This window comes from Ammospiza caudacuta, chromosome 19 (assembly GCF_027887145.1).
Source record: "Ammospiza caudacuta isolate bAmmCau1 chromosome 19, bAmmCau1.pri, whole genome shotgun sequence".
In the NCBI taxonomy this organism is placed as follows: domain Eukaryota; kingdom Metazoa; phylum Chordata; class Aves; order Passeriformes; family Passerellidae; genus Ammospiza; species Ammospiza caudacuta.
This window is the reverse complement of record NC_080611.1, coordinates 1,732,305-1,757,504: the sequence shown is the minus strand read 5'-3', so window position 1 is coordinate 1,757,504 and position 25,200 is coordinate 1,732,305. Positions and strand designations below refer to the sequence as shown.

General features: G+C 62.7%; 2 protein-coding genes across 2 annotated transcripts; both read left to right on the top strand.

Moving 5' to 3' along the window:
• The first annotated feature begins 881 nt into the window (after positions 1-881).
• Positions 882-19,176, top strand: PIK3R6 (phosphoinositide-3-kinase regulatory subunit 6). Its single transcript, XM_058817517.1, has 20 exons — positions 882-929; positions 4,649-4,726; positions 6,630-6,713; positions 7,536-7,627; positions 8,202-8,270; positions 8,704-8,836; positions 9,702-9,771; positions 10,242-10,425; positions 11,163-11,304; positions 11,581-11,667; positions 12,284-12,704; positions 13,393-13,492; positions 13,946-14,083; positions 14,813-14,914; positions 16,280-16,370; positions 16,997-17,067; positions 17,399-17,489; positions 17,878-17,948; positions 18,290-18,426; positions 19,020-19,176. The coding sequence occupies exons 2-20, from the start codon at positions 4,714-4,716 to the stop codon at positions 19,174-19,176; spliced, it is 2,253 nt and encodes a 750-aa protein (XP_058673500.1). The 5' UTR covers positions 882-929; positions 4,649-4,713.
• A 1,673-nt stretch (positions 19,177-20,849) lies between these two features.
• On the top strand, positions 20,850-22,850 carry MFSD6L (major facilitator superfamily domain containing 6 like). Its single transcript, XM_058817516.1, has 2 exons — positions 20,850-21,196; positions 21,266-22,850. Exons 1-2 carry the CDS (start codon positions 20,850-20,852, stop codon positions 22,848-22,850), a joined length of 1,932 nt encoding a protein of 643 aa, XP_058673499.1.
• Positions 22,851-25,200: the final 2,350 nt, after the last annotated feature.

Below are 25,200 nucleotides of genomic sequence, written 5' to 3'. Positions count from 1 at the left end.
CCATCTCTGAGCTGGTGGGAGCAGGGCCCTGCCAGGGCTGCAGTTAAATCTGGCAATGAGAGCAGGAGGGGCTCAGGCTGGGCCCCAGTGCCCCAGTGTGGCACTGCCAGCGCTCCTGCAGCTCTGTCCACTCCAGCAGCGAGACCAAGGGGGCCAGGAAGGGGCCAGGGCATCTGATTTCTATGGGGCTTGGGTTTTGTAGCCAAAGTTTTGCTCAGAAGCAGAACATGCTGCACAGACAGGCTTTGAGAGGAGGGGACACATGGGACATCTGCCTCTGCTGGGGTCCCCTGCAGCTCCAGGGCTGAGGGTGTGAGGGATGTAAGGGGTTAAGGGATCAAGGTTGCTGCTGGAGCCGTTTCTCAGCGTTCAGGAGCTGCCAGCTGCAGTTTGGTGCAGCTCAGAGGATGCGATGTCAGATCCCCAGCGCGGCTTGGGGGACACGGCCCTTCAGCAGCCACATCCCCCTCCTGATCCCATCCCATCCCATCCCATCCCCATCCCCATCCCCATCCCCATCCCCATCCCCATCCCCATCCCCATCCCCATCCCCATCCCATTCCATCCCATCCCCATCCCCATCCCCATCCCCATCCCCATCCCATCCCATCCCATCCCATCCCATCCCATCCCATCCCATCCCATCCCATCCCATCCCATCCCATCCCATCCCGTCCCACCCCGTTCCAGCCGTGTCGGTTCCCGGAGCCATCCCGGGCTGGGCGGTACCGGGGCCAGGCTGTGCCGCCGCTCTCAGAGCCAGCCTCGCCCGCAGGAGCGCGGGAGGGCGGCACGGGGGGCGGGCCGGGGCTGTCCCAGCCCAGCTGCCGTGCCGTGACGCCGCCGAGCCCACGCGGGTCCGGTCGGATCGGGCTGAGCGCTGCCCGCGGCCCCCGCAGGACGCGCCGGAGCTGGAGCCGCTGCCGATGGTACCGGTGCGACCCCCCCGGCTGGGAACGGGGCGGTGGGCAGGGCTGAGGTGGGCTGAGGGGGGACTGAGATGTGCCGGGAAGGGGCTGAGGTGCATGGGGAAGGCGCTGAGGTGTGCCGAGGAGAGGGCTGAGATGGGCTGGGAGGGGACAGAGCCGCTCTGTGGCCGTGCGAGGCGCGGTTTTCTCAGTCCCTGTCCCTGCGCTGCCAAACAGCCCCGGGATAAAGCTCAGCGTGCCCGGGCGGTGAGTTGGTAACTAAACACGGGCTGCGGGAGGCGTGGGGAGGCGCCTTTGGAGCGGATAAATAGAACGGGACAGAGCTCGGGGTGTGCTCCGCGTCCTGCTGGGGCTGCTCTGGCCCTGGGCAGGCGGGGAGGGCGACAGGGACCAGCCCGGCTCCAGGTACGGCATTTGGGGTGTGCCGGGAGAGGGGACAGGATCCCGGACGTGCTGGAGCTTCCCAGGGCAGCCTCGTTGCTGCCAGCCCAGCTCTCACCACCCAAGGGTTTGGGTTTTCTTCCGTGGCTTCAGCTATTTCTGCCTATCTTCAGCTATTTCTGTGCCTCTCTATTTCTGTGTTTCACCTGGCCGGGGGTGGTTGGGGTTTAGTGATTTCCGAGTGTTGATGGTGACACAGAGATAGAGGTTTTTGGGAGCCAGCCCACATTTCCAGGGGGCAGCCTGAGTCACCACGGTGGGGCTGGAGTGGCTCCCCTGCATGGACAGGTCCCCATCCCTCAGGGGGGTTTCAGTCCCACCCCGAGGGCTCCCCAAGGCTGAGCTCCAGCCCCTGCCATGGCTGAAGATGTCCCTTAGTGGGACAGGGCTGTGCTCTCCTGCAGGGATGAGCCCAGGGCTGGGTGGATCCTCCTCCCTGCAGGACACAGAGCATGACCCCGTGGGGACAGTGACCTGCTGGCTGTCCCTGCTGCTGCCCAGGACCCTCCAGAAACGCCCAAAGGCCACCAGGGCGATGTTTGAGCTGCTGGAACCCACCTGGTGACAGCGCCTTTGGTGCTCGTGATCAGCCCAAGAGAAGGGAGAGGGAGCTGAGGGTGTCCCCAGCACAGGGGAGGTGTCCCCAGCATTCAGGGTGGTGTCCCCAGCACAGGGGTGGTGTCCCCACCATTCAGGGTGGTGTCTCAGTGTTCCCCCTGCCCATAAGGATTAGGGAAGGGACAGCCCTGGAGGAGGTGACAATTTCCTTGTGCACTCCTGGGCCCGGTAAATGGGATCCCTGCTTGGGAGGAAGGAGCCTCAGTGGGATGAGCAGGGGGAGTATGGCGAGGTGAGAGGAGGCAGAGACTGGAGGATCCCAAAATGGGACAGAGCTTCCCAAAATGGGATTAGCTGGGCTGAGGTGGAGCTCTCGTACGAACTGCTCTGAACCTGGGCTGCTGCCCTGCAGAGGAGGGGCTGAGGAGGCTTTGTGGGGTGCTCAGCACCCTGTGCTCAGCCAGGTCAGTTTGCAACAGGAGAGTTCCCTTTAACCCTGCGATTCCCTTTAACTCATGAATTTATCTGCCGGGGTCCAAGGAGAGCTGCATTTTCACTGCCAAGTCCTGCATTTTTAAGACTAGAGCCAGGTGTTCCCCAAAACTGCCCCAAACTCTTGGGGGAGGCAGCTTTGGGGTAATTTGGGGGTTTTGTCCCATGAATCCCAGGATTATTGAGGCCTGAAAGCAGAATTGCAACTCTTCTTCTTCTTGCCCTTCCTTTTTCATTTTTTTTCCCTGCAAAAGGAATAAAATCCAGCTGATGCCATGGGTATTTTAGGAATTGCAGGGAGGAAGCAGAGATTTGCAGCTCTGCAGAGAAGTGGGATGAATGCAGAGAAGGCTCCAGTCTTGCTGAGCTGGCAGACAGCAGAACACCCGGGGATGGATGAGCTCTGCCTCGTGCCTGCTGCAGGGGACGAGGGGGACGAGGGGAATGAGGGGATAGAGGGCACGGAGCCCTCCTGGTGTGGGCCAGGGAACCTTCCCAGCCTTCCTGGAGCAGGGAGGGGCTCCAGGGAAAGGGGCTGAGTCCAGCAGGGGCTGGGACCAGCGCAGGGTCCATGCCCAGAATTGGGGACAGCTCCCATTCCTGGGGTCAGAGATGCTCTCAGGAGGGCTGAGGCACACAGGGAGGATGGCTGGAGACGGGCTCAGGTGCCCAGAACCCTTCCTGTGGGCTGGCATCATCCCTGCTGCCCTGCTGGGTCTGCAATGGGCACAGCAGGGCTGAGGGGCTGTGCCCCCACCCTGGGGAGTGCAGCAGGCAGAGAACATCCAGGGAAAAGGGGGAATTCCTACTAGTTTGGGTTCTTTTGCTGGTCAGAAATATTCCCAGGTAAAAGGGGAATTTCTGCTTGTTTGGGTTCCTGTGTTGGTCAGAAACATTCACAGGGAAAAGGGGAAATTTCTACTCGTTCGTGTTCCTGTGCTGGTCAGAAACATTCCCAGGGAAAAGAGGGAATTTCTGCTCCTTTGGGTTCCTGTGTTGGTCAGGAACATCCCCATGAAAGGGGGAATTTCTGCTCGTTTGAGTTCCTGTGCTGGTCCTGGCCAGGGAGAAGCAGTGGCTGGAGCTGGCAGGACCCTGCCTGACCCCAGAGTTCCTCAGAGCCTATTTCTGTTCCTGTCCTCTCCTCCTCCTCTCCCACAACTCCTGCCTGTCCCCCGGACAGCGTGACTGGTTCTGAGCCTGCTGGGGACCTGTTTGATCTCTTTATGTTGGATTTTCCCGGCACACCCAAGCACTGGGAGCAAGCCGTGCACTGAGGGTTCAGCCTCAGCTGCTCTCTGCTGCCGGGGAGCAGAAGGAGCCCTTTGGGGCACGCAGGTGAAGCGGGGAGCGGAGTTTCTCGGGCTCACGTTGCTCTTGGCTAAATTTGGAAGCTGTGGGAGGCCGGCAGCGCCCGCCCCCGCAGCGCCAGGAGGATGCGGATGTGGGGAGCCACCGACACCTTGGGCGCGCTCAGCGAGCGGCTGCTTCCTCCGGCAGCGCCCAGAGGAGCCGGGGCAGCGAGGGAGTCCGAGCTCCGGGGGGCTCCAGGGGTCTCTGAGCTCCGGAGGTATCCGAGCTCCGGGGGTCTCCCAGTTCCGAGGGGCTCCCAGCTCTGGGGTGCTCCGAGCTCCGGGGGTCTCCGAGCCCCGGGGGTCTCACAGCTCCGGGGGTCTCTCAGCTCCGGGGGTCTCACAGCTCCGGGGGTCTCCGAGCTCCGGGGGTCTCCGAGCCCCGGGGGTCTCACAGCTCTGAGGTGCTCCTAGCTCCGGGGGTCTCCGAGCTCCGGGGGTCTCACAGCTCCGGGGGTCTCTCAGCCCCGGGGGTCTCACACCTCCGGGGGTCTCCGAGCCCCGGGGGTCTCTCAGCTCCGGGGGTCTCACACCTCCGGGGGTCTCACAGCTCCGGGGGTCTCTCAGCTCCGGGGGTCTCCGAGCCCCGGGGGTCTCTCAGCTCCGGGGGGCTCCGAGCTCCGGGGAGCGCCGTGCTCACCCAGCAGCTCCAGCCCCGGGACTGGCAGTGCCAGCAGCCCCGAGCTGGGGATTCTCCCCCAAACACCGCCTGTGCTCCCCTCGGGCTCTGTCCTGGTCCCACGGGGTCCCATGGGGTCCCAGGGTGTTCCAGGGGTTTCCACGGGGTCTCAGGGGGTCCCGGCCCCTTCGTGCTCCCCCGGTTCACCCTGAGCCCGCTCTGCACCCACCTGAGCCCGCTGTTGCCGTTCCCTGCAGGGCCATGCCCCAGCGCCGTGAGCTGCCCCGCGCTGGTGCCCCAGGAGCTGCAGCCCGGCCCGGCCATGGACAGCTCAGGTGGGTGATGCTGAGCCCCGGGGCGGGGAGGGGGAGCCAGGGAATTCCTCCTCAGCCACCCCTTACACCCCTGTCCTCTGTTCAAACACCGGGTGCTGCCCAAGGTGCTGCCGGGTGCTGCTGGAAGGTGGGAAATGAGCACAGAGCAGGGCAGGGGCACTCCAGCTGACAAAACATTTGAGTTTTAAAGTAGTTAATTTTATAGTAGTATATTTTATTTTATTTTATTTTATTTTATTTTATTTTATTTTATTTTATTTTATTTTATTTTATTTTATTTTATTTTATTTTATTGTAGTAATTTTTTATTTTATAGTGGTATATTTTATTATGATTTTTATTTTATATTTTATAGTAGTATATTTTATTATAATATATATTTTTATAGCAGTAGATTTTATTATTTTTATTTTATAGTATTATATTTTACTATTATTATTCTTTTGTATTTTATAGTAATATATTTTATCATTATTTATTTTTTATTTTATAGTAGTAGGTTTTAAAATTATTATTATTATTATTTAATTTTATAGTAGTATATTTTAGGGTTTTTTATTTTATAGTAGTATATTTTATTTTTTATTTCATAGTACTATTTTTGGTGTGTGTATGTGTGTGTGTATTCCAGTCCATTCCCCCCATGTTTCATTTTCATGCTGTTTCAGAGGTGCAGTTGATCTCTCAGGGTCAGGATGTCAATGCTGAAAGGTTCTATTCCATTTCCAAGCCCCTGCTCTTTGTTGCTGGGTTTATTTTTTGCTGTTTTTAGATCAAAGTGCCTCTTGTTTGTGCTGGGTCGGACTCTTTGCTGTGCCCCATGAGGGACCCTCAGCGCTGGGGCTGCTTTGATGAGCAGGAGAGGCCAGGGCTGAGAGCGGAGCTCAGGAAAAGCCTCCCCTGGTTACAAACACTCACAAAGGAAAAGGGCAGCACATTTCAAACAGCCCTTTGAGGCGGAATTCCCAAACCAATAAACAGGAGAGGGACATGGGGGAGCTTCCCAAAATCCCTGAGGGGAAACCAAGGGTGAGGAAAGAGCAGTTTCTGAGACATCCCTCCAATGACACCTCCTAAACGAGACAAACGCAGAGTCCTGGGGGTGTTTTTGTGCCGTGGCAGGGATGGGGCTCCGTGTGCACCCACAGACCCGACCTCAGCAGGGCAGCACTGCTGGCCCTGAGCCTGGGGCTGTGCCCCAACACAGCCCCAAAGTCATTCCCAGGCTCTGCTGCTGGAAAGGCAGCAGAGCCTGCATCCAAAGGGGCATTTCTGAACAGTTCACACTTATCTGTGAGCCAAACGTGAGATTATGGCCAAATGTTTAACTCTTTCTGCTTGGAAAGACGGCTGAGGGATCTAACAGAGAGCCTGCAGGAATTTGGGGCATCAAGTTCAGCACAGCCAGCCTAGCTGGGAGCTGCAGGCTGGGCCTGTGCTCCTCACAGAATGGGATGAAGAAATCAGTTATTTCATTAACCACATGTATCAGGCAGTGATATCACGTTTAAGGTGATATAATGAAGAGAAAGTTCGGCTTTTTATCCTCTGCAAGCCTGTAAAGAGGAGCAGGCTGCCAGGAGAAGCTCTGGAAGGCAGGGGGTGAGACAGGCTGGACTGAGACAGGCAGGCAGAACCTCCCAGGCTGGGTGGCGCTTCTGGAATACTCTGTCACTCTGTGTCACTCTGTGTCACTCTGGGTCACTCTGTGGCACTCTGTGGCACCTCCCGACCCGTTCCAGCAACCCTAGGGACAGCTCTGCAGTTCCCATCACAGCTCTAAGGGCTCTGCTGCCGTGGGGAGGGCTCTGTCCGGGCTCTGTCCGGGCTCTGTGCGGGCTCTGTCTGGGCTGTCCCCACCCCGGGGGTGCTGTCCCTGCTCAGGTGTCGCTGTTGCCTGCAGAGCTGGAGTCGGACATCCTGCGGCGGGTGCGGGCGCTGCTGCGGGAGCTGGACGGGCACCACCCGTCCTGCCAGAGCGACCGAGGTGAGCACTGCCCCTGCCCGGGCACAGCGGGCACCGCCTGCCCCAGCCCCTCCTGCCCCGGCCCCTCCTGCCCCGGCCCCGCTCCTGCCCCGGCCCCGCTCCTGCCCCGGCCCCGCTCCTGCCCCAGCCCCTCCTGCTCCTGCCCCTCCTGCCCCAGCCCCAGCCCCGCTCCTGCCCCTGCCCCGCTCCTGCTCCAGCCCCGCTCCTGCCCCAGCCCCGCTCCTGCCCCGGCCCCGCTCCTGCCCCAGCCCCGCTCCTGCCCCGGCCCCGCTCCTGCCCCAGCCCCGCTCCTGCCCCAGCCCCGCTCCTGCTCCAGCCCCGCTCCTGCCCCGGCCCCGCTCCTGCTCCAGCCCCGCTCCTGCCCCGGCCCCGCTCCTGCCCCGGCCCCGCTCCTGCCCCAGCCCCTCCTGCTCCAGCCCCTCCTGCTCCGGCCCCTCCTGCCACCGCCCCTCCTGCTCCAGCCCCTCCTGTCCCGGCCCCTCCTGCCCCGGCCCCTCCTGCCACCGCCCCGCTCCTGCCCCAGCTCCGCTCCTGCCCTGGCCGCGCTCCTGTCCCGGCCCCTCCTGTCCCGGCCCCTCCTGCCCCGGCCCCGCTCCTGCCCCGGCCCCGCTCCTCCCGCTGCCCGCGGGGACCTGGGGACTGACTCCGCTCCCCGGCCCTGCCGAGCCCTCTGCGGGAGGGGCCAATCCTTCATCAGCTGCATCCGTGCCCCAGCAGCGTCTGTCACCCTGTGTCACCCTGTGTGACTGTCACCCCTGCCCAGCCCGTGTGACCCTGTGTGACCGTCACCCTTGCAGTCCCACCCCGTCTGTCCCCCCCCAGGAATGCTGCGCTGGACCCTGCACAAGAGAATGGACCAGAACCCCAGAACCAGCTGTGTCCTGGTCAGCATCCTGGTGAAGGAGCTGGAGAGGGTGAGTGCCGCCTCAGGAGGGGACAGTGCCACCTCAGGAGGGGACAGTGCCACCCCAGGAGGGGACAGTGACACCTCAGGAGGGGACAGTTCCACCCCCGGGAGGGGACACTGCCACCTCAGAGAGGGGACAGTGCCACCTCAGGAGGGGACAGTTCCACCCCGGGGAGGGGACAGTGCCACCCCAGGAGGGGACACTGCCACCTCAGAGAGGGGACAGTGCCACCTCAGAGAGAGGACAGTGCCACCCCGGGGAGGGGACAGTTCCACCCCGGGGAGGGGACAGTGCCACACCAGAGACGGGCGTGCCACCCCAGGGAGGGGACAGTGCCACCCCAGGGAGGGGACAGTGCCACCTCAGAGAGAGGACAGTGCCACCCCGGGGAGGGGACAGTGTCACCTCGAGAGGGGACAGTGCCACACCAGAGACGGGCGTGCCACCCCAGGGAGGGGACAGTGCCACCCCAGGGAGGGGACAGTGCCACCCCAGAGAGCCTGGCCCACGCTGGGGGCTCTGGGGCTGCTCTGCCCAGCGCAGTGAGCTGACTGTGCCTGCGCTGCCTCTGCTCCCACAGGCAGAGCGAGGAGACCTGCGGCACTACATCATCCCCCTGCTGCACACGCTGATGTACACCTTGATCCAGGTGAGGGAACAGCCTGGGGCAGCACCCGGGGACAGCAGGGCACAGGAGAGGCCACCTGGAGCCACTCAGAGCCAGCAGAGCCCTGGGATGGCCCCGGGCGGGCTCAGCTGGGCATCTCCCGTGTCCCTGTGGCACAGCGAGGGCACTCCCATGTCCCTGTGGCACACGGAGTGCCAGGCTCTGCCTTTCAGTGTCTGCAGGAAGCCACAACCTGGCAGAGCAAATGTGTGCCCAGGCTCCAGTGGGCATTGCTGGAGGCTCCCAAACCCCTGCAGGGCCTGATTCTGCCCCACACTTTGCATTTAAATCCACAGTGAATTCAGTGCAGTGAGTTTGGTGCCCTCCCAGCCCGGGGGCTGTACTGGGGCAGATTCAGGGGTCACTGCCTGTCGCCTCCCTGTCGCCTCCCTGTCACCTCCCTGTTCCCCTGCAGGCCCCCTGCATCCCTGACGAGCTCTGTGCCAGGGTTTATGACTTCTGCAAGAGGCTGCTGACCCTGCCCAAGCCCCTCTGCACCATCGGGCTGGACTATGCCAGCAGGCTGCAGCTGGAGAGGGCAGCCCCAGGTAAGGGGGGCTGGCAGGGCTGATCAGCTCTGAAGCAGCCCCGTGGGCACTGAGGTGTCACTGGGGCTGCAGGGAAAAGCCTCGTGCAGAAAACAAGCCCAAGGACACCTGGTTTCTTTTTTCCCTGTGTTCTTTTGCTCTGTTCTCATTAAAGCTCCTCTCCAGTTCAGGTTTTCTTTAATAGGAGCCTTTCAAACAATCCTTTAGAGCAGAGCAGGGTGCAGACACCCTGTGAGGGGGAAGGGAAACAGGAGAAACCTGCTGGGGAGTTTTGGTGCCATTCTGGGGAGCCTCAGCCCCCCACAGCAGCCCCAGCTCTCGTGCCCAGCACTGCTTTGGCTCCAAGGGGCACCTTTGTGTCCCCTGAGCTTGGGTGCAGGGGTGGCTCAGGGTGCACAGGAGGGATCTCCAGCAGGGCTCCCCTGGGGCAGCACGGGGGTCCCAGGGAGATTGTCCCTGAGCCAGGCCAGGGATGGAGCCTCAGCCAGGGCAGGGCAGGGCAGGGCAGGGCAGGGCAGGGCCTCTCTCCTGATTCAGAGTCCCCTGGTGCTCCTCACATGTCTCCAGACACCGTCCCCACGTCTCCCTCCTGCCTGCACCTCCGCTCCCGAGCTCATAGTGCCCCAAACAAAGGAAGGGAAACACAGGAAATCACCCGGAACACACGGGGGTTTCTTTTTCGGGAGCCTGGGCTATCTTTGTCCCGGGCTGTTTTTAGCTCTGGCCCAGCTCTTGGCTGTTTGAGCTGAGCTCAGCGGGTGTTCCCCGCCTTGGCAGAGCCTCCTCAGGCTGCGGAGCCGGGAGCAGCCCGGGCTGGCTGCCCCAGGGCTGTGCCGCTCCTACCGGGTGTCTCTGTGCTTCGCAGGGACCCTGTACCAAAGGATGGTCATCTCCGAGCAGGGCCTGCACAGCGCCGCCTTCCCCTGCCAGGAGAGGTGAGTGCAGCCCTGGGGTGGGCTCTGAGTGCAGCCCTGGGGTGGGCTCTGAGTGCAGCCCTGGGGTGGGCTGTGCCCCTTCCCCTGCCAGGAGAGGTGAGTGCTGCCCCTGGGGTGGGCTCTGAGTGCTGCCCCTGATGAGAGGTGAGTGCTGCCCTTGGGGACGGCTCTGAGTGCAGCCCTGGGGTGGGCTGTGCTGTCATTTCGGGGTCTCTCAGGGAGCCCCATCCTTTCCCAGCACTCCTGGTTGGAACAGACAGCCTGGGGCTGAGCCTCGTGGCCTTGGCGACGCTGGGGGACACATTCCGCTGTGTCCCGATTATTCTGGGAGGCAGGGAGCTGCCCTCGGGGGGCACACAGGGTGGAGAAGGGGAACAGCAACAATGGAAAAAGTGAGATGGGAGATGGGAGCTGCTCCTGCCAGCCTGGGGTCTCTGATGTGAGGCTGCATCTCCCCCTTTCCCGCGCAGGATTTTCATCTTTGCTGACCCCGAGCTGCTGCCCGAAGCCATCTGCGGGGCTCTGGCCATGGACACCGAGGCTGCCCAGGTGTCGCAGAGCCCGCGGGGCTCCATGAGCTGCGTGGTCACCCACGCCCTGCAGGCGGCCCTGGGGGACACCTGCGACACCTCCGGCCTCCGGGCCCGCCTCCAGGTACTGCAGCACCTCGTCCCCTGCTCCCCTGCTCCTGCTCTGCACACCCTGGAGATGCAAAAGGTGTTTTGGCAAGTGGAGAAACCCCCAGCTCCCCAGTGCTGGTGGCAGCCCCAGAGCTGAGCTCAGACACCCTTCGGATGGAAAGCAGCAGAGCCAGAGGTGGAACCTTCAGTCTCAGTGCTGGTTTTGCCCAGCAAAGCTGAGTCAGAGCCTCTGTCAGCTCCTCTGCTAGTCCTGGGCGCTGCAGGAACCTCTCAGGGGAAAGGTTTCAGTCAGTTTTCTCCAAACCCTCCTGGAAGGAGCTGTGGGGCTGCAGTGGCACCAAAGTCTGCCTCAGAAACTGCAGGGGCTCTCAGCAATTTCCCCTCCAAGGTCACCTTCGTGTGCCTGCTGTCCCCATGTCCCGAGGGTCACCCCAAGTGCCAGCACTGCTGAGGATGCCCCAGGTGCCTTTCAGCTGCCAAGCTGCTCCCAAAGGAGCTGTGAGCAGCCAGCACAGCCAGCGTCTCTGCTGGGGACAGGAGGACATTGATGTCCCCAAGAATCACTTTCTGCAGGACTTGTTCTCCCTGCAGGGATCACTCTCTGCAGGACCCGTTTGTTCTCCTGCAGGACCCATTCACTCTCCCTGCAGGGATCACTCTCCGCAGGACCCGTTTGCTCTCCCTGCCCCTCCCGCTGTCCTGCCGAGGACCATTCCCGTTTCCAGGCGCTCACAGCCCCTGTCCCCACAGGCCCTGCCCCCGGGGGACCTGGAGCACTGGTTCCAGCAGGTGGTGGCGGCCGTGGAGGGCAGCCAGGGGGACTCAGAGCGAGGCCAGCACACGGCACGGCTGGAGAGGATCTACCACAGCCTTATGGGCTCCTCTCCTGCAGGTGAGCCCAGGCAGACATTCCCAGGGGACAGGGAGCCCTGGTGTCCCCTGCGTCCCTGTGTCACTCCTGCCCGTGGCCCAGTTTCCATTTCTCCCTCCCAGCATTGCTGCAGACACTCAGTGATGGCTCTGTGAGAGCAGGGCCCCCCAGCCTCACATCTGGCCTCACCCCAGGAGCTCTGGGCTGGGAGAGCCCCAGGGCTGCCCCAGCCAGCGTTCAGCACTGGGGCTTGTGCTCCTGTGTGGGGAAATGCCCCAAGCATCCTTGTTTTCCCAGGGAATGATCCCCAGGAAGGGCTGCAGGGCACCCCTCTGCCCAGCCCCAACATCAGCTTCCACCTGTGGACAGAGGATGAGCAGCTCTGTGAGTGCCCCGGGGGTGCTGGGGGGGTCTGAGCCTGGGGGTCCTGTCCCAGAGGGGTCACTGAGCCCTGACCCTTGGGCAGGGAGTTTGGGCACCACTGTCCCAGGGCCAGGCTCGTGGAGATGGGTCTGCCTGCCCCAGGCCTCCTTCTGGGTGAGGAGGGGGAAGGAGCTGGGGCTGCTACAGGAGGTGCCCATAGCACCTGTGGGTGCCCCTGGCACTGCCCAGAGTACCTGTGGGTGCCCCTGGCAGTGCCCATAGCATCTCTGGATGCCCCAGGCAGTGCCCAGAGCACCTGTGGGTGCCCCGGCAGTGCCCAAGGCCAGGCTGGATGGAGCTGTGTGCAGCCTGCTCTGGTGGAAGGGGCCCTGTCATGGCAAGGTTAGGAATGAGGATGATCCCCAAGGTGCCCTCCAACTCGAACCAGTCTGGGGTTCTGGGGCTGGAGCAGCACCGAGCTCTCTCAATGGGAGGTGGGGCTGAGGACTGGCTGCCCTCGGAGCTCTCAGCTCTGCAAGTTCCCTGAGGGGAGGGAAGCTGTGCCCCCCTGTGCCCCCCTGGGCTCCCCTGTGCCCCTCTGTGCCCCTGTCCCCGCTCAGGCTCCCCGCGCCCGCAGGGAAGGAGCTGGTGCTGTTCCTGCGGCCGCTGTCGCAGAGCTGCGAGCCCGAGTGCCTGGGGCAGGAGCCGGAGCCCCTGGAGATGCCGGACCCGCTGCCGGGCTGCGGCTGCTGCGGCCAGAGCCGCTTCTCGGTGCTGTCCACGGACAGCGGCATCGAGCGGGACCTGCCCGCGCCGGAGGAGCCGTGCGAGCGCTCCCGGCTGCACAGGAAGGGCGGCATCAAGAAGAAGCCGTCCCCGCTGGACAGCGTGGCCCTGCTCCAGGCCGGCGGCGGGAAGGCCCCCGGGAAGCCCCCCGGGAGGGCGGGGGTGCCCCCCGAGCCCGCGGCCCCGCTGCAGAGGCTGCACACCGCCCGCGTGGTGCTGCTGGGCGACGATCGCGTCCTGGGCCGCCTGGCGCAAGCCTTCCACTCGCTCAGGTACTGCGGGCTCGGGGGGACGGCAGCGCAGCGGGGCTTTGGGCTGTGGGAGCAGCCGGGGGGCTGGGGGCAGGCTGGGGCTGGGGCTTTGGGCTGTGGGAGCAGCCGGGGGGCTGGGGGCGAACTGGGGCTGGGGCTGGGGCTGGGGCTGGGGCTGTGGGAGCAGCCGGGGGGCTGGGGGCAGGCTGGGGCTGGGGCTGGGGCTGGGGCTGGGGCTTGGGTTTGGGCTCGGGCTCGGCGGTGCCCGGGGCGGGCTCGGATCCCGTATGCAGCTCCCAAACACACCCGGCTGTCCCCGGCGGCTCTCGGGGCCCAGGTGATGCACACAGCGTGTCCTCCCCTCTGTCCGGGGCTGGGTTAAACGAGAAACAAACGAGGCAAGGTGTTTTCCTGTGCCAAAGGGAAAAATCCCACAGAGAAGCTGTTTCCCAGCTGGCTGTCCTCAGCTGGGGTGGGTGACAATGTGGGCAGCCTGGGAGCAGAGCTGGGTGCACAGGGACACCAGGCCCTGATAAAAACTCTTCCCATCACCTCCCCCTGCTTGATCTGGGAGCCCAGGGCACATCCCGGGGAAGGAGGCAGCGAGGGGCGCAGGTGGCAGAGCAGCCGCCGTGTCCTGGCACTGCCCAGCCGTGCCCAGGTGCCACCTTCTGCCCCTGCCCTCGGGACATCTCCGTTCGCGTTTCAGGAAGCGAGAAGCCCGCCGAGTGTTCCTGACGCCCCGGCTGGACCTGCAGTTCTACCACATCCCCGTGGTGCCGGGGCAGCCCCAGCCCTCGGCGGCTGCTGTGAGTGCCGGGGGAGAGCAGGGATCGGGAATTCCTGCGTGTCCGGGGGTGGGATCGGGAATTCCTGCGTGTCCGGGGGTGGGATCGGGAATTCCTGCCTGTCCGGGGGTGGGATCGGGAATTCCTGCGTGTCCGGGGGTGGGATCGGGAATTCCTGCCTGTCCGGGGATGGGGAGAGCAGGGATCGGGAATTCCTGCCTGTCCGGGGGTGGGATCGGGAATTCCTGCCTGTCCGGGGATGGGGAGAGCAGGGATTGGGAATTCCTGTCTGTCCGGGGGTGGGATCGGGAATTCCTGCGTGTCCGGGGGTGGGATTGGGAATTCCTGCCTGTCCGGGGATGGGGAGAGCAGGGATTGGGAATTCCTGTCTGTCCGGGGTCCCAGGCTGTGGCTGTGAGCTGTGGCTGTGAGCTGTGGCTGTGAGCTGTGGCTGTGAGCTGCATTTCCCCGCAGGAACACACTGACCCTGAGGAGCTGTGTGAGGTGGCCGGGTACCTGGGCAGGGCTGACCCCTGGTACGAGAGCAACATCAACACCCTGGGCCACATGATCCCCAAGCTGGCCACCATGGTAGGAGGAAAACCTTCCCACGTCCTGAAAACACCTGCAACCCCTGGGGAGGGCTCTGTGCCCTGCAGGGCTCTCCCTCTCCAGAGAGATTAACCCTGCAAAACCTCCCCAGGCCCTGCAGGGCTCTCCATCCCCAGGGAGATAAACACTGCAAACCCTGAGGAGGGCTCTGTGCCCTGCAGGGCTCTCCATCCCCAAGGAGATTAACCCTGCAAACCCTCTCCAGGCCCTGCAGGGCTTTCCATCCCCAGACATTTTCCAAACCCTCTCCAGGCCCTGCAGAGCTCTCCATCCCCAGAGAGATTTCCTCTCCAGACCCTCCCCAGGCCCTGCAGGGCTCTCCACCCCAGACATTTCCCTTCCAGACCCTCCCCAGGCCCTGCAGGGCTCTTCGCCCCAGGCAGAGATTTCCCCTCCAAACCTCCCCAGGAGGTGCCCGTGTCTGACACTGCCCCAGCCCACAAAAGCCATTTGCTGTGGTGGGGTTTTTTGATCAGGGGATAGGAAATGGCAGATTTCAAGAAAGAAACCTTGTGCTGAAATCCCCCCAGCTGTCATTTCCCGGCAGTTTGAGCCACCTCTGCCAGCCCACATAGAAAGGGCTGCGAGGGGGGCGCAGCTCCCACTCCCTGTGAGTGGCAGGGCCACAGGACAGCTCATCCCTCCCTCGGTGCCCAGGAGGGTGTGAGGCCTCGTGGCAGGGTTTCTGAGAAGTGGCAGGGCTGAGCCAGCCTGTGGTTTGTCCCCCAGCCCAGCAGGGCCCTGGTGACCGACCCGTTCCTCACCGACGTCATCGCCTACTACGCGCGCATGGGCACGCAGCCCGTCTGCTTCCAGGTGCACTCTGTCAAGGTGGGTGGCACAGCTGGCACAGCCTGGCCTCCAGCAGCCCTGCAGGGGCTGGCAGAGCTGGGCAGAGCCAGAGGGGGCTGCCAGCAGATCCCAGCCTGATCCCCATTCCCCAGCCCATGACCTGGAGCTCAGCTCAGCAGATCCCAGCCTGATCCCCATTCCCCAGCCCGTGACCCTGGAGCTCAGCTCAGCAGATCCCAGCCTGATCCCCATTCCCCAGCCCGTGACCCTGGAGCTCAGCTCAGCAGATCCCAGCCTGGGTCCCCATTCCCCAGCCCGTGACCCTGGAGCTCAGCTGAGCCAGTGCCCCTGGCAGGGCCATTTGGGGATCTCAGCCCAGCAAAGGGAGCCTTGAAGTCCCCCCCAGGGCTCGGGGTGCTCAGGAGCCCTGTTCCTGCTGCTCTGAGTGCTGGCAGGGAGCAGGGCTCTGCTGTGCCAGCACCCCCTGTACCTGCAGGGGCTTTGCAGGGCTTCCTGCAGCACCCTTTGATGGATTTCCTGCCAGCTTTGCTCTGAGGTGCTATCAGAGCAAGGGCTGGCATTTGATAAGAGAGCAAAGTGCTAAATTTGAGCATACAACATTAACCCTTCCCTCCCTGCTCCTCTGGCAGCCCCTCCAAAGCTCAGGCACAGAGCTCCTTTTATCTGCTCACTGTGGCACCTATTGCAGAGTGGCTGGGACGGGATCTCCAGGACCTGCTCTGCACATCCTGCCCAGTTCAGGCCCGTGAAAGGGAAATAATCCCCAGGGTTTGGGTGAGCTGGCACTGAGGTTGGGTCAGAGAGGAACAGCGTCCCCTGAAGCTCAGCAGCGGCTCAGCCTGGCCTGGGCAATGGGAGTGACTCATCTCCGAGGGCACAGTGACATCCAGTGGCAGGGGACACTGCCCGTGGCTGGGCTGGCCAGGTCCCCGTGCCTCTGGCAAGGCTCCCCACCCTCCTGGAGCTCAGGAAACGGAGCCAGGGCAGCTCCTCACCCCACAGGGACCCTGAACGCCATGGTCAGCTCCCAGCCCCCCGGGGCTGCTCTGGAGAGGCTGTCCAGGGTACAAGCCTGGTGTGACACCTCAGGGTGACAGAAGAGATGTCACCAGGGGTGTTCCTGTCAGGGCTGTGTCTCTCAGGGATGTTCCTGTCAGGGATTTGTCTCTCAGGGCTGTTCGTGTAAGGGATGTGGAGGAACATCCCTGAGAGGTTCATGAGCTTCCTCTCAGGGCTGTTGCTCCCAGGGATGTTACTCCCAGAGCTCCTCTCAGGGCTGTTCCTCTCAGGGCTGTTCCTCTCAGGGCTGTGTCTCTCAGGGCTGTTCCTGTCAGGGATGTTCCTCCTAGGAGTGTGTCTCTCAGGGCTGTCCCTCTCTTCCAGGTGCTGTTCCAGGACCCAGCCCAGGAGCCAGCTGAGGACGTGTTCCTGACGGAGCTGCTGACCCAGGTGCAGGACAGCCCCTCCCACAGAGGTGTGTGTGTCCCACCAGCCCGGACAGGGCTCCTGCCATGCCCAGGACCCCCCTCAGCCTGCAGAGCTCCAGGCCGTGGGCAGCACCCCTTGTTCCTGGCCAGGCCTCCCTGACCACCTCCACCAGGAGATCAGGCTGATGTGAGCCCTGGTGGCTGCTGGCTCCTGGCCCAGCCAGGGTTTGCAGTCTGAGCCTCTGGTCGGCTCCAGGGCACTCAGGAGCTGGACCTGAGCCCTGATTTAGTTGAGGAAACAAGCCGGGATTCACAGCCAGATGTTTTCCTGTTAGAAACTCAGCTCCTCCAGCTGCCAGGGATGGAGCAGGAGTGCTTGGAGGCTGTGCCAACAGTGCCACACTGAGTTCCAGCAGTGCCATCCAGCCTCTCTGTCAGTGCACTCTGGTGCCCAATCCAGGGGATGTTTGTCACTGAGGCTGGCACAGAGCCTGCAGTGAGCCTGTCCCACTGGCACAGAGCCCCAGCTGCCAAGACAGGGACAGAAGGGACAGAGTGTGACAGGAGGCCATGGTGGGACACTGAGGGGCTCAGCCCAATGGGGATCCCTCTCTGCTGAGCACAGACAGGTGAGAGGAGGGAGATCCAACCCCACCTGGTTCCCTCCTGGCAGAGCTGAGCACGACCAAGAGGAAAAGCACCCTGGAGGGGCCTGGCATGGACCTCACAGTGACCTGCAGGAGGGTGAGTGGGGCCCCTGCACCCCCAGTCTCTGCTCCAGCAGGGCACACATCTCCTAAAAGGGCACTGACCCTCCCTCCTTCCGCTGGAACTGCTGTCCAGGCAAGGACAGGGGGCTGTGCTGGACCTGTGAGCTCCCCTGTGCTTGTGACAGGCTGTGCCCAGCCCTGCCAGGGCACTGCCAGGGCATTGATTGCCAGGGCACTGATTGCCAGGGCACTGCCAGGGCATTGTCAGGACATTGTCAGGGCACTGCCAGAGCATTACCAGGGCGCTGCCAGGACATTGCCAGGGCACTTCCAGGGCACTGCCAGGGCTCTCCCCTTGCCCGCAGGTCGTGCTCAGTGAGCGGCAGAAGGAGCTGGCGCTGTCCCTGCGCTCCACGGGCGTGCTGATGAAAGCCATCCCTGCAGAGGAGGCTGCAGGTGGGTTCTTCCTCCTTCCTGGGGTTCCTGGTGCTCAGGGCAGTGAATCTGCCCACGGCCCTTGATGCCAGCTGTGTCTGGGCTCTGGGGTGGAACCAGTGACAGGAATGTTGCTGTCCCCACGGTCTGGTTGGGGTTTTCTCAGGAATGACGTGTCTGAGGCTCAGACAGGATTCCAGCATCTTCCCTCTGCTCCAGTCTTCCTCTTCCAGCTGCCCCTTAGCACTGGGCCAGCTTTCCACCCCGAGCACGATCCCACACAATTCCCATGTCCTTGGAGTCTGCTGCAGTCCTGTGTGTCCATAGTGCACCCAAATGTGGGGCAGGGCCCCCAGAGCTGAGCTGAGGCTGTGCCCTGGCCCGAGCCCAATCTCTGCTTCTGTCCCAGGCCAGGGCTGCCTCACTGTGACCATCACTGAAATCATCAGGACCAGCAACTTGGCAGGACGCTCGTTCTCAGTGAGTACCTGTGGTATCCTCAGGGCCAGACTCCCCTCAACAGCAGGGAAAGGGGCAACCCTGTGGGGAGGAGAGGGCTTTGGGGCCACCCTGCAATTGTTTTCTGTGGAAAAGTCTGGATGTTTGAGCCAAAGCTCCAGACACCCTGGGTGCCCTCCCTGCTGGTCACTGCTATCCCTGCTGGTCACTCTCATCCCTGCTGGTCAGTGCCAGGTTCCGAATCCAGACAAAGGATTCTCTCTGTGTCACATCTGAGGCTAAAGAAGAAAACCAGAGCAATGCCATTGTCTGTCCATGTCACACCAGCACGCAGCCCAGGGAGGGCAGGGACACCCTCACAGGCTGTCCCTGCTGTCCCCATGCAGGCTGTGGCACACAGGTTCAGAACTCGCAGCATCAAGGTCAGGAGCCCAGAGCAGAGACCCTTCACTGTGCGGCTGGACAAGGACAGCAGGAGAACCTACAGGGACGTGATTGGGTGAGAATCCTGGCTCTGCACATCTCCTGCCTCCCCTCGGTCAGGGAGCCCTGGTCCCCACCCCTGACAAAGCCCCATTCCTTCTCCAGGGACAGCAGGGACACAGGGGCTCTCCTACATTTGTGTTTTGGGACGTGGTGTGAGGAATAATGTGTCCTTTACACAAAAGGTGCTGTCGTTGAGGCAGGAGAAAAGCAGGCACCGCCAGGGCCAAGTAGAGCTCAGATCTCCTGAGCTATGGATGTATCAGGATGCTGATGCTCTCTGCACTGCCTGCATCCCCCCCGGGCTCTCTAGCAGGGGCGGGGGGGAGAGAGCACCCAGCCCTGCGGCCATGGCCGGGGCTGGTGTGCCTGGGGAGCTGCAGGGACAGGGGCTGTGCTCAGGGTTCAGGGCCCAGCCAACACAAACTGTGAATGCCTGAGTCTCACTGAGCTCAGGAGCTCGGGGTGTGTCAGACACTGACACCCAGCAGCCCATGTCTGCAGTCAGCCCCAGCTGCAGAGAGCACAAATGCAGCTGTGGCTGGCAGGGGCAGAGCTGGGCTTTGCTCACAGATCCCATCACAGGAAATGTGCTCTGTGCCCTTCCAGCCTGGAGGTGTCTCCCTGCCTCGAGCCCAGCTACTGCCTGCAGAAGACGAGGACCACGAAATGCAGCCCTGAGGAAACAGAGGACGTGGGGCTGGTGAAATACCTGCCCAAGTCTCTGCTGCTGCCCATCAACACTTTCGCAGGAGTCATCCCCTGAAGGGGACAGGAAAAGGTGCTGCGGGTTACGATGTGGGGCCAGCACAGAGCACACGGGGAGAGAAAACTCTGAAAGCCACCAGGGGGGACTTTACATGGCAATGGTGGGGAAAGCAGACTTGAATGGGCTCGGAGGGCACAGCCCTGCCCTGTGACATGTGTGACAATTGCTGACAACGCCTGCCAAGGACACAGCCCTGCTGGTGACAGTGTGACAGTGTGACACTGGCCCCATGCCCCTGCCAAGGGCACAGCCCTGCCCTGTGACAGTGTGACACTGGCCCCATGCCTCTGCCAAAGGAACAACCATGCCCTGTGACATGTGACCATGCCAAGGGCACAGCCATGCCACAGGACTGAGCTTTCACTTTTTGAATAGGTCAGGGAAAAGCTCGGAGCTCTCCATTCAGGAAGAACAAGGCAGATCCGTGGGAGGTGGTGCTGCCTGTCCTGGGGAGCCCAGGGCAGCTGGCAGCAGCAATGTTCCCTTTGGAGACGTCTCACAGCCCAGCAGGGCTCAGGTTTTCACCTCACAAGCTCTGTGCCAGACTGGGGCATCAAACATTGTGCCTCGATGGAAGCTGAGGAGCAGCAGGAGCTCTCGGGCACCTCAGGAAACCTCTGCACGAGCAGCTGCTGTTTTTGGGATCGTGTGGGCTTTAAGGGGCGACCCCTCTGCACCCCTCTGCCTCCTCAGGGCTTCCCTGTGGGGTTTGCACACACAGAGAAAAGGCTCAGAAAGCCAAAAGGCTTGGAGCTGGGCTGGGGTATGGGCTGGAGCCCAGAGTTTGTTCTGTACAGCTGTAATTTATGTAGATGGATGATAAATTATTTGTATAGGTGTCATGGATGACTTGCACCGGAGGGTGCAATCCTTTTAGTGCCAATTGAAAGAAATTAAGACAAACCCCAGCTGAAGCTGCCATTGGTGGTTGTTGTGTGTTTGCACATGGCTGGATACACATGGCTCCTGTGGCTCCTGTCCGTGTCCCCCGCGCCCCGGCGGGCCGGGAGGAGGGCGAGCCCCGGGCAGGGCCCCTCCGAGCCCAGCGGAACCGCGGCCGCCGCTCCCCGGCCTGTGCGGGGCCCTGGGGCCGGATGAGCGCTGTGGCCGCTCCTGCCCGAGCATCCCGGGACCTGCGGGAAGGGACGCGCCGGGACATCCCCGTGCCGGTACCGGGCCATCCGCGTGCCGGTACCGGGACATCCCGTGCCGGTCCCGGGCCATCCCCATGCCGGTCCCGGGCCATCCGCGTGCCAGTACCGGGCCATCCCCGTGCCGGTCCCGGGCCATTCCCGTGCCATCTCCGTGCCGGTCCTGGGCCATTCCCGTGCTGGTCCCGGGCCATCCCTGTGCCAGTACGGGGCCATTCCCGTGTCAGTACCGGGCTGTTCCCGTATCAGTCCTGGGCCGCTCCTGTACCGGTGCTGGGCCATTCGGGTGTCGGTCCCAGACCATTCCCGTGCTGGTCCCGGGCCGTTCCCGTTCCGGTCCCGTTCCGGTCCCGGCCCGGCCCGCAGACGGCGCTGCGCCCCCGCCGGTGCCGTGGCGGGGCAGGTGCTGCCGGGCCGGTGCCGCCCCGGTGCCGCAGGTGCGGCGGCTCCGCCCTGCCCGGATCGGGCCCGGCGGGGAGCGGCGGCGCTGGCGGCGGGTGAGGCCATGCGGAGCGGGCCATGAGCGAGCGCTGGGACGTGGGCCGGGCGCTGGCGCTGGCCGCGCTGTTCCGGGGGCTGCAGGGCGCGGGCCGGGGCTGCGCCGAGCCCTTCCTGCCGCTCTACCTGCGGCTGCTCGGGCTGCCCGCGCCGCTGGTGGGGGCCGCGGCCGGGGCCCGGCTGCTGGCGGCGCTGGCCGTGCCGCTGTGCTGCCCGCGGGGCCGCGCCGGGCGGCTCCTGCTGCTGCTGGGCACGGCGCTGGGCTCGGCCGGGGCCAGCCTGGCGCTCACCCTCATCCCGCCCGCGGGGGACGCGGCGCACACGGGCTGCAGCCTGCAGCTCGGCCTGCCCGGCTCCCTGCCCGCCCCGCTGCCCTCCGTGCTCCCCTCCGCTCTGCCCAGCCCGGTGCCCAGCCCGGTGCCCACCCCAGTGCCCAGCCCCGTGCCCAGCCCCGGCAGGAGCAGTGACAGAGCGCTGAACCCGAGCGCTGTGCCGCACACCAGAGCTGTGCCAGGGCGAGCCGGGACAAGGGCTGCTGACGTGGTGGCAGCGAGCAGGGAGCCCGCTCTGGGCAGTTCAGCCTCCCAGGGGCTGTTGGGCACAGCAGGTGCGCTTCAGGAATGCGGCAGAGGGACTGGGGAAGGCGATCCAAAGGGAAAAGGCTCCTCGGATGGTCGCTCTGGCCGGACGGTGAAAGGCATCGATCAGCAGACACCGGAACCAGGAGGGCCGGCGTCCTACAGCCCTCCCTCTCCGGGGCTCCCGGAGGAAACTCCGGGTTCTGCTGCTACCGATCCTGCTGATAATGCTGAGGAAAGCCTAAATGCCACTGAGGGTAATGAGCCAGCTTTGTTTAAAACAGCTCCTCCCGCCGTTGGAGATACCCACGTGCCTGAAAACCTTTCAGACTCTGGAGATGCCAGCTTGGAGGCAGTGCAGAGCGTCTCCCAAGACAGACAGTACCGGGTTTTTCTCATGGTCCTGGGCGCCGTGGTGCTTTGGGAGCTGCTGGCCACGTCCCTGGAATGGGCCATGGATGAGAGTGTGTACGAGTACCTGGACTTTGTGGACGCCACGGACAGGCACGGGGGGCTGTGGCCGTGGGGCTGTGTGGGTGCAGCCGCCGGGGCGTGTGGCGTGTCCGTGCTGGTGGATCGGCTGCCCTGCTCCCTCGGCGGCTCCATCCCCCGCCTGGCCGTGCACTTCTACGCCTACGCTGTGCTGGCCGTGCTCTCCCTGACGGTCAGCGTCTCCTTTGCCAGCTCCATTCCCAGGCGGAGCCCCCGCGCTCCCGGGCTGCCCAAGGCGCTGTCCCTGCTGCGGGGGCACGGCCGGGCGCTGCTCTTTGCGGGCGCCCTGTTCCTCGTGGGCGCCGCCAGCTCTGCCAGCCACAGCTTCCTGCCGTGGCAGCTGCAGGACCAGGGCGGCAGCGAGCTGCTCGTGGGGCTCTGGGTGGCGCTGGGGCCACTGGCAGAGCTGGCGCTTCACCCGCTGGGGCCGCGGCTGCTGCGGGCGCTGCCGGGCGGCGGGGCAGAGGCGCTGGGCCTGGGCGCGCTGGCAGCGCAGCTCCTGAGCTATTCCCTGCTCCGGGTGCCTTGGGCAGCGCTGCCCCTGCAGGCCCTGTCCGGCCTCGGCAGCGGGGCCCTGCGGTGGCACACGCAGGGGACAGTGCGGGACGTGGCCACGCCGGGCACCGAGCGTGCCCTGCTCGCCCTGCTGCGGGCGCTGGGCACGGCTGGGGCCGGCCTGGGCAGCCTCGGGGCAGGGTTTGTGGTGCAGCTCCTCGGGCTGCCCGTGCTGCTCCGGGCCAGCTGCGTGGGGCTCGGGATCTGGACCCTCTTCTCCCTAATTGTCCGATCCAGACTGCCCCGGCAGAGGAAAATTAATTATTCCCGGCTGCTGGCTGCGGATTCCAGTGAAATGAGTGACTCCGAGGAGGAGAGCGAGAAGGACTGGCTGGTAAAGGCGATGAAGGATGAGAGCTTTAACAGGAATTGGATACAGCAGCATGGGATCAACTAGTCTGTACCTAAATCTGTGGGGTGGAGTGGGAACCTGGCAATGATAATGTCCACAAATCACCATCAATTCTAAACTGCTGAATATATACTGCTATATCTGACAGGAGAGATTTTTATTTTTAAAAACTCTTATAAATCTTATTTTCTTACTTTATAGCATTCTACATTTTTGGTAATTTTTCCTTTTTAACTTGATGATTTTGCTTCCAAAATCCCAAAAGGGTATTTCAGGTGTACATTGGCTAAATGAATGTAGCTGAGTTTTCAGTCACAAACCAAGCTTGGATTGTTGCTGCCAGAGCTGCCGCTGAGGCTGAGTGACAGTTGTGACCTGGGCTGTGACACCACCAAATGGAAACTACTGGCTGACAGCGCCAGAACCCTTCCGGGGTGGCGGTGAACTCTCTCCACTTTATAAGGGATGTGAATAAAAACCCGGTTCATTTGTAAGAGGAGGTTTATCCACAGACTGCCAGCCGTGTCGTGCTTTGTTATTTTGGTGTTATTCCTGCTGGGAATCTGCTGGGAGAGCCCTCCAGTGTGCTCAGAGCCCGCGGCTGGCCCGGCCCTGCTGGGCACTTCCCGGGGCTGATTTAAGGTGTGCCCGGCTGGCCCGGCCCTCCTGGGCACTTCCCGGGGCTGATTTAGGGCGTGCCCGGCTGGCCCGGCCCTGCTGGGCACTTCCCGGGGCTGATTTAAGGTGTGCTGGCTGGCCCGGCCCTGCTGGGCACTTCCCGGGGCTGATTTAAGGTGTGCTGGCTGGCCCGGCCCTGCTGGGCACTTCCCAGTGCTGATTTAAGGTGTGCTGGCTGGCCCAGCCCTCCTGGGCACTTTCCGGTGCTGATTTAAGGTGTGCTGGCTGGCCCGGCCCTGCTGGGCACTTCCCGGGGCTGATTTAAGGTGTGCCCGGCTGGCCCGGCCCTCCTGGGCACTTCCCGGGGCTGATTTAAGGTGTGCTGGCTGGCCCAGCCCTCCTGGGCACTTTCCGGTGCTGATTTAAGGTGTGCTGGCTGGCCCGGCCCTGCTGGGCACTTCCCGGGGCTGATTTAAGGTGTGCCCGGCTGGCCCGGCCCTCCTGGGCACTTCCCGGGGCTGATTTAAGGTGTGCTGGCTGGCCCGGCCCTGCTGGGCACTTCCCGGGGCTGATTTAAGGTGTGCCCGGCTGGCCCGGCCCTGCTGGGCACTTCCCGGGGCTGATTTAAGGTGTGCTGACTGACCCGGCCCTCCTGGGCACTTCTCGGGGCTGATTTAGGGCGTGCCCGGCGTTCCAGGTGGCAGGAAGGGGCCTGGGCTCCCGGGCTGGGATTTCCGGGGCTGGGATGGGACACCTGCCCTCGCTCAGCTGCATCCTGAGCAGGGCTCCTGCGGCTGCTGAAACAGCCAGGCAGGGACAGCACAACCGCAGAAAGAGAAGGGGAAATTATGTGCTTTATTAACCCTCAGTAACAAAGCAACACCTGGGCACAGGTGCACACAGAGAGCAGCGCTCGCTCCATGCCAGAGGATCTCCTACACACTGAGTTATCCCAGGCTGTTCCCAGCTGGAAGTCACTGGTTCCCAGCCCTCCTCTTTACCTGTTCCTGGGTTAAGCCCCCTCACCTGCCCTGCCTTCACCTCCAATGCACAGATTCCAGCCCCTCTCCAGGAGGTAAGTTATGCTTCTCAATGGAAAATCAGTGGTCTGGTGTCATCAGAAGATCTTAAATGGGGTTTAAATGAACCCCTTAAATGAGCCTTGGAGTCCCTTAAGGCACAGCAAAGGCTGCTGTCAGTTATCAGGTATTCCTCGGTCAGGAAATCGCATCATTCCTGTGCACAGGGATGGATTTCAGTAACATCTGCATGAGTGGCTCACAGACCCCGAGACGGGCAGCTGCAGAAAGCAGAATATTTATGGAGATGCACATTTATTGTGGCATATGCAAATGGCCTGGCAGTGTGTCACCGTGCCGCGCTGTGGGCTCGGCAGGAAGCGCTGGAGACAAGGGAAGGGCTCCGGGCGATAATTCCTCCCTCTGTAGGCATCGATCCCGCATTATGTGTGCATCAGATGTTTTCAGGGTAATTAGCTCCCGCTCTCCTGGCAGCGATCCTGTGCGCCAGCAAAATGCTGCGCTGGAGTGGCTCCATAGATAGAGCTGTCCCCGTGCCGAGAATAGCTGGAACTTTTTATTAAGATGTTATCATCTCCCGGGAATTCAAACACGAGCGGAGCAATTTTGATGTCAAGAATTTCTCCCGGTCTTATTGTCGTGTAATACCCGAGGAATAAAGCGTGTTAATGGGGGATCTGCCTGCAGTCAGGCTCATCCCTGCACGCAGCGCATCCCGAGCCTTTGTGAGCGGCGCA